The sequence below is a fragment of the Globicephala melas genome, chromosome 8 (genome assembly GCF_963455315.2).
Source record: "Globicephala melas chromosome 8, mGloMel1.2, whole genome shotgun sequence".
NCBI lineage: Eukaryota > Metazoa > Chordata > Mammalia > Artiodactyla > Delphinidae > Globicephala > Globicephala melas.
Genome location: NC_083321.1, coordinates 48,121,084 through 48,134,377, shown reverse-complemented (window position 1 = coordinate 48,134,377; position 13,294 = coordinate 48,121,084). Strand labels below are relative to the sequence as shown.

Below are 13,294 nucleotides of genomic sequence, written 5' to 3'. Positions count from 1 at the left end.
CTGCATATGGCAGGGAGGGTCTCTTGGGAATGTGAGGTGTGAACAGTATGACCAGCAAGAGGAAGTATAGATGGAAGCAGTGTAACAGTGAGCGGATTCATAGATGAGAGGGGAAGGAGGTTTTTTTCTTGCCACTCTGTAAGAAATTTTGAAACGATGAAAAGTCCTATAAATATGTTTGACAAGTTGCTTTGCTCTGTGTGAAATGTCTGAGTTACTCCTTCAAGGAAACCTACTGTAAAGACCTATCATTATTTAGGTCTTTCAAGTTGGATGGATATTTTAAAATGCAGCTCCATGTTGACTCATATGTATTATACTAAAACATATATATTTTAAATGGAAGCCCAAATCACTCAGCAGTGACAGGTAACTTATGTTTCTTTGACTTACTTGATATCAGTTCTCTTTATTTCACTCTTACTCTGGCTAAGAAGTCATTAGTGTTCTGTGCTGTTGGGATATTGCATTCGCCAAATTATATTAAAAATGCACTAGCTTTTCTTTCCATTGCTCAGAAGCACACATGAATTGACTGTATAGCACCATATTGCCTGAGTGCTCTCATGGGTCTTGGCACCTTGAATCACAGTTCTCCAACCCCATCTTTGTTTTGGAGCTCACAAAACAGAGAGTTACCAAATTCAAAGGCAGAAAAGATGTAGCAGCACCAAACTTCAGAGAAATTGAAACTAGAAAGTCAGGAAGAGAGTCCCTGTCTCTCAAATTGCTGATTAGCCTTTCATCTCTACTTCTGCCTGTGCTTCTTCCCAATTCCCCTGATTCTCTCCTAACACTAGCTGTCTCTGCTTCCTTTGAACTTTCTGCTCCCTTATAACCATTGCTTCCAAAGGACTTAGACTTTCTATGCCATCAGCTCCATTCTTGACTCTATATATGATCTTTCAGTTAAGTTTTCCTGATTGTGTGACTTAGTTCAAATTTTCCAGACAAGAAATAGGATTGATTCAGCCTACCCTACAGAGAGTCATGTATCCGTAAGATCTGGCAAGAGCAATGGGCCATGGTACGAATTAATTGGTTTTCGCTATAGGTCAGAGCATATCCTCTTAGAAGGGTGTATATGGTGGAGGAGGCTCCAATCTTCAGCTATGCTTGTCCTGGCTCTAAACATCTATTATATGGGCCTAAATGTGCAAGTTGGTTTTGGATTACATATCCTAACTCAAAACTAGCTAAGGAAAAGGGGAGATTTTTTACTGGCTCCTATAACTAAGAAATTAATGAATACAGCTGGATTCAGGCTCAGCTGGATTCAGGGCTCAGGCAATGTCATCAAGGCTTTATCTCTCTCTCTTAGTCCTTTGATTTTACTTGTGAGTTTGAATCCTAAATCACTGAGAATGCTGTCAGCTGGAAGTAACAGAAGACCTAAGAGTAGCCTAAACAATACAATCATCTCACCTAACAAGAAGTCTCCAGGTAGCTTCCAGGGTTGGTTCAGTGGCTCAGAAATGTCATCAAGTACCAGGCTCTTTATATCCTTCCCCAATTCCATTCTGGGTTTAGCTCTAGGTAACGACAGATCCTCTTGGAAGGGTATGTGTGCTAGGGGAAGCTGCAGTCAAAAATCCTTTTTCATCCTCAGGCTATTACATTGTAGTTGCAAGACAAGTTGCAGCTCCATGCATCCCATTCTCAAGCAAAGCCATGTTTTAAAAAGGGGAGGCAAGGTTAGAGAGAAAGCTCTCCTTGCCTGACTCTCACTTATTATCAGAAAAATAAATCTTCTCCAGAAACTCCCCAGCAGATGCACTCTTACATCTCATTGTAAAAATCCAGGTGTGGGAAATCAAAGGGCTGATATTTTTAGTTTCTCGTGGAAGATAGGCTCTACCACCATGGAAGAAGGGAGAAGCGAATGGCTATTAATTGGTCAAGCAATATGCCTTCCAAGGTTTCATTCTTCAGATAGGCTCTCTCCTCCTGGCAAGGAAGAGAATCGCCAGCATTCTCTACATTGTCATTTCTGCTATATTCTTACCCTTTTAATAATTTTATTATTGAATAAAACCTCATTTAAGTTGAGTTCTACAAGTAACAATATGCTCACCAGCAGTCCTTATGTTGATGTCTCTTTTAGTCATTTTGTTTGTCCAATGTTCATTCTCTATTTAGATTCCTCAGGATGGGCTTGTGGGAGCAGAAGTCTCAAGTTCTTCTATGTTGATAATAGTTTGTACCCTTTGAAAGTTAGTATTACCAGTTGTAAAATCATTGCCTCATATGTTCTTCCTTTCCATATCTTAAAGATATTACTCCATATTCTTCTGGCATTAAAAGTTGTCAAAAAAATCTGATAATAATCTCATTTTATTTCCTTTATAAATCACTTGCTTTTTTTTTTTTTTTTTTTGCCTAGATACCTAAAATATTTTTTCCTTGAAATTCAGTAATTTTAGTAGAATATGTCTCGGTATTGAACATTCTAAGATAGTATTCTCAGGTATGCTCCTTTATAATGCAGCCTTAAGCCTTTTTTATTTCAGGAAAGTATGCTTGAATTAAGGTTTTTAGTATTGTTCTCTTCCCTGGCTTTGGATTTTTCTTCAGGGACTCCTATTACATGTGTTTTAGATCCTTATCACTTTTCCCCCAATGTGTGTTCCTTTCTCTTGAAATATATTCTTTTAATCCTTATTTCTTTTTTATTTTGTAATTATCCTTATTTTTACCTTCTATTTTTCTTAAGACATTATTTACCTGTTAAGTTTATTTGCTCTTATCTTCCTTTTAGTTCAGTTTCCATTCCAAAATTATGCTTTCTTTTATTTCTAATTCTTTCCTGAGTTCTGTTGCATAATTTCTGAGTTTTTCTAACTCTGATATGTGGTTCTCTTTCATGGGTTATGCCATTTTCCTGGTGTCTTTTGACTTGTTTTGAAATGGGCTTGATCTGTTTCCTGACATGCTTTCATTGTCTATAAAGATGTTATTCTACTCCCCGTTCTCTTTTTCCTTATACTAGCTTTGTATGGGGTTTGATGTTGGTACTTTTCTGTTACTCATTTCTGAAAAGTTCTCTTTTACTAACTTGTAGGAGACAGCTTGGTTCTCTAACCTTTCAATTTCCTTTTCTGTTGATTTTCTGTAGTGTTCAAAAAATGGGGGCTAACTTTCTGAGGTTTCCTGGTTTCTGTTTCTCTCTCCCAGTTTTATTTGGACCTTTCCTTTTTCTCTATTGCTTCCATTCTGCTCCCTTTTTACTTCACCCCCAGCAGTTTCACCTTAGTGCTGAGTACTGTCCCAGAAGGGAGCCCTCGCCGGTTGGTTTTAGGAGCTCATTGGGCATAGACTGCTAAAGCTTCTACGGACCTTACCTACCTGCTACTGGAGCAGGCAAATCCCCTTCCATTTTTACCTGCTGTTCTCGAATTAGCCCTCTTCTTTCCACAAAATGTCTGTTGGCTGTTGCGGAGTTTTCCTAGTCTCAGGTCAGTCTGGTATACCATTGTTCTCCTCTGCTTCCTTCCCCATAAATGGCGATGCCACTTGGGACTTGAGGCTGTAGGTGGTATGTTCCCACCCACTTATATTTTAGTGTTTGTAAGGATCCTTTGTCTTCATTTTGTTAAAAAATGTTATCCAGATGGGTTTTTCGTTTTACTGTCTAATTGCTCTGTCAATTTTATATACCAAATTCATGTGGGAATTTGGAATAGATTTCAAAATTATGCTGCCACTTCCACCATCTTCCTTGAACCCCTTCTGGCACTATTTTTAAAGGATCATTCTGGTTATGCAGGGCAGACTGCAAAGGGATAGAGGCAACGACCAAAGCAGGGAGACGAGTTAGAAGGGTATTTCAATAATGCCGTGAGATTTGATGGTGACTTGGGCTGGGGAAAGAGAAGAAGGCCGTGGTACAGGTGGTGAGAATCGGTTGGATTTTGGATATATTTTGAACATAGAGCCAACTGGATTTTCTGATGGCTGGCTGTGTTGTATGTGAGAGAAGAGTCAAAGGTAGCTTTAAAGTTTTTGACTGGAGCACCCGGAAGAATGGAGCTCCTGTTTACTGACGTTGGAGGACTGCATGAGGAGCAATCTGGGGGCGGATAGAGATCAGAGCTCATTTTGGGCTGTTGAAAGTTTGAGGTGCATATTAGGCATCTAAGTAGAGATGTAGACTAGGCAGTTGTTTAAGTGGGATTGGGATTCAGGGAGAGATCTGAGCTAGACATATATTTCAGAGCAAATAGGTGGTACTTAAAACCATGAAGCTGGATGTGCTCTCCTAGAAAGTGAGTACTGACGGGGAAGAGAAGGGATCTGAGGATGGGCCCTTGCGGGCACGGTGGTGCTTAGGTGTTGGCAGTATGGATCTAATTTCTGAACATTTTGATGCTTCTTCTCCCTTTTTGTGCAAAGTTTTAACACAGATACTAAAATTGGCAATTAAACAGTTTCTAAGAATCAAGGGGGAGGCCAAGTTCAAGGATATTCCTTAAGACGGATACTGAGGACCGGCTTGCTCACCTTCCTTTCTCACCTCCTCCTCTGTTCTGCAGAGGCTAGAGTGCTATAAACTGTGCTTCTCAGACCCCCTTGCGGCTGGGAGTCACATGTGATTTAGATCTATATGTGACTTCAGCTCAGAATTGAGGTAAGTAGGGGAGAGAGGCAGGGCATATGCCGTCCATTCTGATGGTGGGGCTCATAATCGCTTATGCCCATGTGCTTATGTAGCTGGTGGTATGGCAGTGACATCCCAGTTTGCCAGGCAGCACAGAGCCATAGACACTTGGCCTAGAGTGTTTTTGTTTTTCAGCTCTTGCAGTTATTCATAACCCATGTAATAATCTCTAATAATTTCCTCCCTGCTTTTACTAGCTAGACTGAATTCTGTTCTCTGCACCTGAACCCTAACTAATAAATTCCCTCGGTGGGTCTGGTACTGTGTTTATTATGTAGATGTACGTGTAAACTCACTCATGAACAGAGAATGTGTGTGTGTGTGTGTGTGTGTAATGTGTATGTACACACTCAGGGTAGAGGGAGAGGTTGTATGTGGTCCCTGGAGGACACTCAGGGACAATTATGGCATGTACCCCACTAGAAGACCATGAAAAGGAGGACTCGGACATGGACTTCATGATGCCCAAGTTGCAGGACCAACCCAGAGATGCTGTGGACATCTTCTGCGGCCCGAGCATAGGATTGGTGTGGCCCTGGAAGTCTCACACAGTTACTGAAGCCCTGGAGATCTGTGGGCACCGGCTGCGGGGCCAGTACTTGCCCCCCAATTATAAGCAGCTGCAAGAGGATCTGGACAATAGCCCTCGAATCCAGCAGGCACTGGCTGTACAACAGGCCCTGCTGGAGGTGAGGACGGAGGTCTAAAGAATGGGACGGTGGCCACCACTTCCCATCATAGCCACCCACCTCTGCCCTAAACACCTTGTCTGCCCCTAGGGCATGCTGCGGGAGGTGCAGGAGTTCTGCAGGGACCATCACTGGATGAAAGGCATTTATGAGTTCCTGCAAGCCTGGGGGCCTCAGAAGCTGGAGTCTATGAGAGGTTGTCCTGTCAAGAACTACGCGATGCTGGTGAGCTGCCTGGATGGTTGGCGGGCCCGCGTCTCCAGCATCCCCGTGGAGCTGATCACAAAAGGCAGGCTGCTGCGGCTGAGCTGCCGTGACATACAGGTGGAGATGGGTGAGCGCTGCTTCCCCCCCCGCCCTTTGCCTTCTGTACCTTATCCGCACAGCCCTTCTTGGGCCTTCAGTGTCCTCCAGGGACCTTTGGTGCAGGCCCCTCATTGGACCTGTAGAGCCTCTCAAAGCCCCAGGTCCCAGGCCCTTCCCTTTGCAACTGAAGGTGCGATCACTGCAGAGGACAGCCTCTCCGCCTGTCCTGACTCTACTCATTCACCACACTCCCTAGGAATTGTGTGTCCTTGTCTCCTAGCACTTTCTATTCTCATGGCACGGAAGTAGTTCAAACCAAATGTGACTGAGAAAAATCCTAGCCCGCTCCTTAGGCTAGGAGAACCCAGTTTCTTTATAGAGATTCCCAGGAATCAAGGGTGTCCTCTCCCCACATGTGGCAGTCAGAATCGACACTACAATTTGCACGTATAAAAAGTTACTCTCTTTAACTGATCTTGGCTTAGTCTGTAGCCCTAAATTCTGCTGATGGTGAAAAAAGAGACCGTTGGCCCTCCCAACCTGCGTGTTCTGTGTCTGTGGATAAAATTCCAGAGAGTTCCAAGAAGCAAAACTTGAACCGATAACTGTTTATGTAGCATTTACCTCGTATTTACAACTATTTACACAGCATTTATGTTATTTTAGGTACTATAAGCAAACTAGAGATGAGTTAAAGTATACAGGAGGACATATATAGGTTATATGCAAACACTATGCCATTTATAAAATGTGTGGATTTTGGTATCCTCAGGGATCCTAGAACCAAACCCCCAAAGGGACAGCTGTATTCCAATTGAAAGTGCACATTTTTTTCTTTTTATTTAAAGCAGCACTTTTGGTCTAATTCAGTCTATTTTGGGTATTTGGTCAATTCAAAATTCATACTACAGTTCTTGATTGTTTTGATTTTCGAGTGTCCTCTACTCCTTCTCCTCCCCAAGGTGGCCCCCGGCATTAGAGAGGGCTTCTGGGCTGTGTGCTCTTCTTTGCTGGCTTCTGCTGACTTGCCTGAGGTCCCTGCCCTCCTTCTGACCTTGCTGCCCCTGGTGAAGCTGTGTCCTGAGCTGGTGTAGCTGGCGTGTGTTCTCCTGGCTAATAGGAGCCCAGAGTGTCTACCTCTGCTGACTCAGCTCTGCATTGGCTCTGCTGACATTACATATCCTTAGGGTTTTAGTGAACCCTTCATCCAGTCTTTGTCTTAGGCTGGCCACCCCATAGCTTCTGCTTAAGGGTCCCTCGCCCCTCAACACAGGAACCCTATCTGGGCCCACTGGCTATCAACTCTCCACTATCTCCTGTATCCCCTGCCATTCGGGAGCTGTGGCGGACTCGGGAACGTTATATTTGGCCCTCTTTCTGCCACAACACATCACACCATGATTTCTGCTCTGCTGTGACTATCTCATGCCACATGAGCATGAGGGCGCCCTGCAAGGAGGTATCTTCCCAAAGTGATACACGGAAAGTGGAGCTCGAGCCCACTCTGCTGTCTGTTCCCTGCTCAGCCCATCTCAGTTTCCCACCTCATGTGTCTACCTACCCCCACGAGGCCAAGGCCTAGTTGGTCTCCCTGGGTCTCTGAGAAATCTGGTTTAAGACCTAACCTTGTTCGTCTTTTCTCTTCCTCCCTTTCCATGGGAAGGATGTCTCGTACTACTGGTTACTAGCTAAGTGCCTCCCCCCAGAGATGGCTGTGGAGAAACACACAGAGGGGTAGACTGGGAAGCTGGTGATTTGTTCTTCTGGGAAACAGAGAGGTTTTGTCACCTAACACCCATGAACGGCAGTAACCAATCGTGTCTGCTTCCTGCAGAGACTAGATACTCTCAGATCCATGGCCTCCAGGCCTGCTTTCTTTCTTTCTTTCTTTGGTTGCACCAGGTCTTAGTTGCAGCAGGCGGGCTCCTTAGTTGCAGCTCACCAGCTCCTTAGTTGCGGCTCGCCTGCTCCTTAGTTGCGGAAGGCAGGCTCTTTAGTTGTGGCATGTGAACTCTCCGTTGCGGCATGCATGTGGGATCTAGTTCCTTGACCAGGTATCGAACCCGGGCCCCCTGCATTGGGAGCGCAGAGTCTTACCCACTGCACAGCCAGGGAAGTCTCCAGGCCTGCTTTCTTTATAAGGTGGGAGGCCTTGGAGCTGGGCCTGAAAGAGTTTGCCTGAAAGTGCTTGCCTGCCTAGCCCTCCCTGCCTTTGCTCTTCCGCAGATGAAAGCACATACCTCCTTAGGTATCGTCTAGACCACAGAACTCCCCACTCTTTCCCCAAGCCTCGCTCCTAAATGCACAGGGGATTCAGGCTGGCCAGGCAGAAGAAGGAGGACCTGTGATTGGCCTGCTTTCTTTCTGACCCTGTTTTGGGCAGGCTTCGCTCCACTCTTGCTCAGGAAGTCAGTGTGCTTTCTAGTCTGTTGGCTTCTTGGTCCTTAGTCCAGGCTCAACTGGCCTCTTCAAGAGGAGCAGATGGAGAGGTAAAAGCACAGGGCTCAGAATCCTGGCTCTGTTTTTTACTGGCTTGCATGACTTCAGATCACTGAGCTTCAGTTTCTTTATTTGTAACATAGGCATAACAATGTAGTCGCTCACAGGGTTATGGGAAAGAGGATTAAATGAGATATTATTTGCAATGTTCCTAGCATTGAGTATGGCATGCAGTAGATGCTTACTTGTTTTCATTTCACCTATTCCCTTCTGTCCACTCTCATCCTTCTTGCTGATCTAATTCTATCTTCTTATCCTGCAACTTTGTTCCTCTTCTACTTGGGCTCCCTTGAATACTTGAATTACCTACTGTTACGAGTTGGCCTCACCAGAAACTTGACTTCATACTTTACTCTTTCCCTCTCCCTAACTCCACCACGTCCAGCCTGTCATCAGATCCTTTCCATTCTTCTGCCTCCTACATATCTCTCAAATGTGTTTTCCCATCCATCTCCAACTTCCAACCCCGAGGAGCCCTGGTATTTTATCAGTCCATTGCTCCCTTATACCACACGGTGTCACTGTTGAGCTCTTCTCTGTCTTCACTGGCCCTGTGCTGCTGGTCAGAAGGCGGCACCATTGCAATAGCCTAGCTACTGTCATAGGTCAATGGGATAGTTTGAAAAAGCATAAGTGCACATCTTTGTGTTCTGTTCAACCTTGGGTACCCCTCAGAAGTTCCCTTGTCTTGGTTTTCTCAGTCTCAGCTGTTGGTGCCATGTCCTATTCGTTACCTCCTCCAAAGCTCCCACAGGTCCATTCCCTGTATGTCTCAATTATCTGTGCCTGGAACTCACTGTCCTACTTTCCAGTTGCAGAGATGCTCATGGAGGATGAGTTAATTTACTTTTCACCCTTCAAAGCATAAAATGTAACACAGTGGAGCCAGACTGCCAGAGTTTGAATCCTTGCTCTTGCATTGTGTGATGTTGATATTTAAACTCTCTGAGTCTCACTTTGCTTATCTTTAAAACAGGGGCAATAATAGTATCTGCCTCAAAGGCTTTTGTGAGGATTAAATGGGTTAATACAGGTAAAGTAGCTGACACTGTGTCTGGCATGTAGTAAGTACTCTATACTATATTTTGTGGCATACTCCATGCCCTATTTCTATATTGTATTTTGCTGCTCTGTGCATATTTTAACATCTCTGAACTTAAGAGGTGTATTATAATTGATGGCATCATTTTTTCTTTTTTCATGGTGTGTGTAAAATAATGGTGCTTCTTACAATCAGTGGTATCTCAGATCTGACGAGGTTTCGTGTTGGTATTATTCCTGTCCTCGGCGACAGTGGAGGTGTTCATATTGCCAAAGCCAGCTTCCAAGATTATCTTCTCGCCCCAAGTCCACCTGACAGCCTCTTTCCTTTAATCCTTAAAAACAAAAGGCAGATTACACACTCTTCTTGGTACCTCTTCTACTAGAGCAGAGGCAGTAAGACTCCTCAGATAGAAAATGTTTATCTGTGGTGGGCAGTCTGCTCTTCATGGACACGGCATCCCTGTGCCTTTGCACATGGTTTCATCCACTTGGCGTGCCCCTGGAAGCCTTAACCACTCAGTACAGTCAGCTCCAATGTCCCCTTCCCTGAGGAGGCCTTCCCCAGCATCCTCAGGCCTCCTGCCCTGTCACTGAGCCAGGTTGAGGGCTCTTTGAAGAGCATCTACCACACTGGTATGTGATTATCCCCTTCTATGTCTGTCTCTGCTGCCATATTGTGAGCTTCTGAGGGTGGGAACACTTTCTGTCTCACTCATCACTCTTGTCTACCGGTGCCCAGCACAGGCCCAAGTGCACTGCAGCTGACTGGACACCAAGCAGGGGTCCAGTAAGTGTTCAGCGACTGGGGGAACGAATTCACGTTCTGGCTGCCCCTTCAACCTGCTCCCACTCCGGCCCCGCCACGCTCCCCTTGTACTTCACCCCCTCATGCCTAACTCTCTCCTGTCTTCAGAATCCAAGCTGGTGGGCATCAGGAAGGACATTCTTGAACAGATACAGAACGAATGCCGGAGCCGCGGTCAGCAGCTAATAACAGAGCTCACAGATTTCACGAAGGCCTTCCGAACCTTCAACACCGACATCCACGCCCTCACGTGGTGCTCCCAGAAGGTGGGCTCTCCCCATCCTCCTTTCCCAGCTCATCCAGGGCCGTCCCGCTCGCATGCCCAGCACACTCCCTTCGTCTCAGCTGAGCTCTCGGTGGGGCGTGACGCTCTTAAACTGTGCTCACATGTGTGGTCTGCCCTTGCCAGCTCTCATCCTGTTCAAACGTGGCCCTCAACATCCTCATGAGAGGGGGAGGTCCTGGTGTTTTGAGAGGGAGAAAATCTGGCTTTCAGAGACCGAGTTCTGCTCTCTGTACAGTCGAGTAGGGATCCAAACCCTGCCATCAGGGCAACAATCTGATGGGGGAGGAACTGTGCTGTCTTCAGGGAGACCTAGGTCAGATGGGGGATCTGATCCCAGATTGCCCTGATCCCAGTTGGTTAAAAGGCGGCTGCTGGGGCCTGGAGCCTCTAGCAGGTGGGAGTGTCCCTCAGGATGTAAAGGGCTGTGGGAGTGCTGGTCTCAGTACTCATGTGGGAGTACTGTTGTCCCTGCAGCTGAACGAGGCCAACGAGCGGTACACAGAGCTGGAGGAGCGAATGGAATATACGCGGTCACTCTGTGAGCTCGTCCGCAACCACTTTGGCGTCTTCAGTGCTGAGAATGAGGCACTGGACATCTCGGTGAGAAGGCATCTCTCCCGTCTCTCCCAGTGCCCCTCCCCCATAACCACCTCTGCTTGACTACCCTCTGCCTGCCCCGCAGCTTCTGGACACGTGGGAGTCATTCCAGTTTGAGAAAAGCCAGGCCTCGGGGTTCCTGCTCAGTAAGCGACACGCCATTGTGCCTAAGCTGCAGCAGCTGATGGCGGCGGCGCTGGCGGAGCTGGAGGGCCTGATTGCGAAGGCCCTGTCCGGTCCCTTCATGGACCCTGAGCAGGAGCAGAGGAGCACTGAACGCCAGCTCATCTCCCTGGAGCGTCAGTTCCAGAACACAGCCAGCCGCCTCAGTGAACTGCACCATGCCTACACCACCTTCACTGGTACCGAGGGTCCCGCCCCCTCCATCGCCACCCTGGGATGCCCCCTCCCACTGAGATCAGGGTTGGGACTTAGGGACCTGGATCTTGGGTGACCCGAAGCAAGTCTTGGGAATCACATACCTTCATTTTAGTCTATTTTATATGTGAAAATTGCAGGACAAAATCTAAATACATTGGGTGTGTCAAGTGTTGTGCTTAGGGTGGGGATAGGGGGGCACACGGTCTGGTAGAGAAGGCAAATAGGTGAGCGTTCCATCAGAATGTGATGGGGCCAGAGGGCTAAAAGCCTGTGCAGGAGAAATGTAAAGGTGTCCTCATCGTAGTTGTGTAGCCCTGTTCAACCCAGTCCTACACCAGGCACCAGGTCCCAGATAAAAACGGGTCATGATGCTCCACGGCCACTGCTTCCAGCCAGTGTGGTGGAGAGAGGTGGCTGCTAAAGGCCTCACCGGCCCCTAGGAGGAGACCGGGACAGAACTATTGGCCTTAGCCCTTCTGTGCGGTGGTGCAGCTAGGCTGGCTCCCCTCTGCACGTAAAGAACTTTGCAGGCTCCAGTTTCTTTTCTCAGGTGCCGTCACTTCTGTCGGTCACTCGTATCCCTTGGAAGGGCACACTGCTTCTGACTGGCCTCTTGGCCAACCGCCAACCGTTACTATCCCTGCCTATGGGATCCTCAATCCCAGGGAGGGCCATTTGACCAGATGTGAGCTGGAAGACACTCTGGGACCATCCTCAAACAAGGGGCTTTTTCTTTGGTCAAGTATTGGGAGACCCTCATCCTATATTCTAACTGATGTAGACCAGACCTTGACCTTTCCTGCTAGTGGTTGGGGTGTTTGTGGAAAAGCAGAGTAGGGGACTCAGGCCTTGTGGGGTTAGGCCCAGGAAACCCCACAGCATTGCTTTTACTTCCTTCTTCCATCCCTGTCTCCTCACCAAACTTCCGGTTTTTAAAAATAATCTAGGATCTTAGATCCAGACCATTAATACTACTCTATATTTTCCACTACATATCTTTTATTTTACTTACTACCTTTGACATTTGTTTTGTTCTGTAACTGTGTTAACAACTACTTTGATATCTAAGGTTTAATGGTTTTGTTTACCCACTGCCAATTTTTAAAGTACCACATCTTTTCATTATTTTCACTCCTTCCTTGGATGGCTGCAATAATTCTTTGAGTATTTCTTTTTTCTAAGAAGGGAGTTGGAGGTGTTAAAATCTCTAAACTTCTTATGGCTAAGAATGACTGTATAATGTCCCTATATCACAGCTTGGCTAGATATTGAATTCTGAAGTCACAACACTTTTTTGTCCAGACGTAGATACTACATCACTGTCTTCTGACATTTATCATTTTGGACAAATCTGATATCAATCTGATTTTCTTCCTTTGTAGGTAATCTTTTTTTCGATTATTTGATAATGGCTCTTACAGTTGCTCTGCTCTCGTTTCAGAATTTTTATCTGTATGTTGGATTTTCTGGATCTCTCCTCCATTTCTTTCATCTGCTTCATCATTACTTCTTTTATTCTTTTTTTTTTTTTTTGAGTTCTGGGGAAATGTGAATTTGTCTTATAAGCTTCCATTTTCTGTGGTGTCTACTCTGTAATTTCTTTCTTTTTAAAAAAATATTTATTTATTTATTTTTGGCTGCGTTGGGTCTTCGTTGCTGCACGTGGGTTTTCTCTAGTTGTGGCGAGTGGGGGCTACTCTTTATTGCGGTGCGCGGGCTTCTCATTGCGGTGGCTTCTCTTGTTGCGGAGCACGGGTTCTAGGCGCACGGGGTCCAGTAGTTGTGGCACGTGGGCTCAGTAGTTGTGGCTCATGGGCTCTAGAGTGCAGCCTCAGTAGTTGTGGCGCATGGGCTTAGTTGCTCCGTGGCATGTGAGATCTTCCCGGACCAGGGCTCGAACCCGTGTCCCCTGCATTGGCAGGCGGATTCTTAACCGCTGCGCCACCAGGGCAGTCCCTGCAATTTCCACTGCATTTTAAAACACACATACACATGTTGTATTTGTATGATTAAGTGCACATGTATATGTA

General features: G+C 46.1%; 1 protein-coding gene across 1 annotated transcript in view; it reads left to right on the top strand.

The window, feature by feature from the left end:
- Positions 1 to 13,294, top strand: part of DNHD1 (dynein heavy chain domain 1) — a 66,241-nt gene that overhangs the window by 23,564 nt on the left and 29,383 nt on the right. The window contains 5 exon segments of the mRNA XM_030831243.2: positions 5,081 to 5,346; positions 5,437 to 5,680; positions 10,109 to 10,266; positions 10,761 to 10,897; positions 10,899 to 11,245. Coding sequence (XP_030687103.2) covers positions 5,081 to 5,346; positions 5,437 to 5,680; positions 10,109 to 10,266; positions 10,761 to 10,897; positions 10,899 to 11,245 — 1,152 coding nt within the window.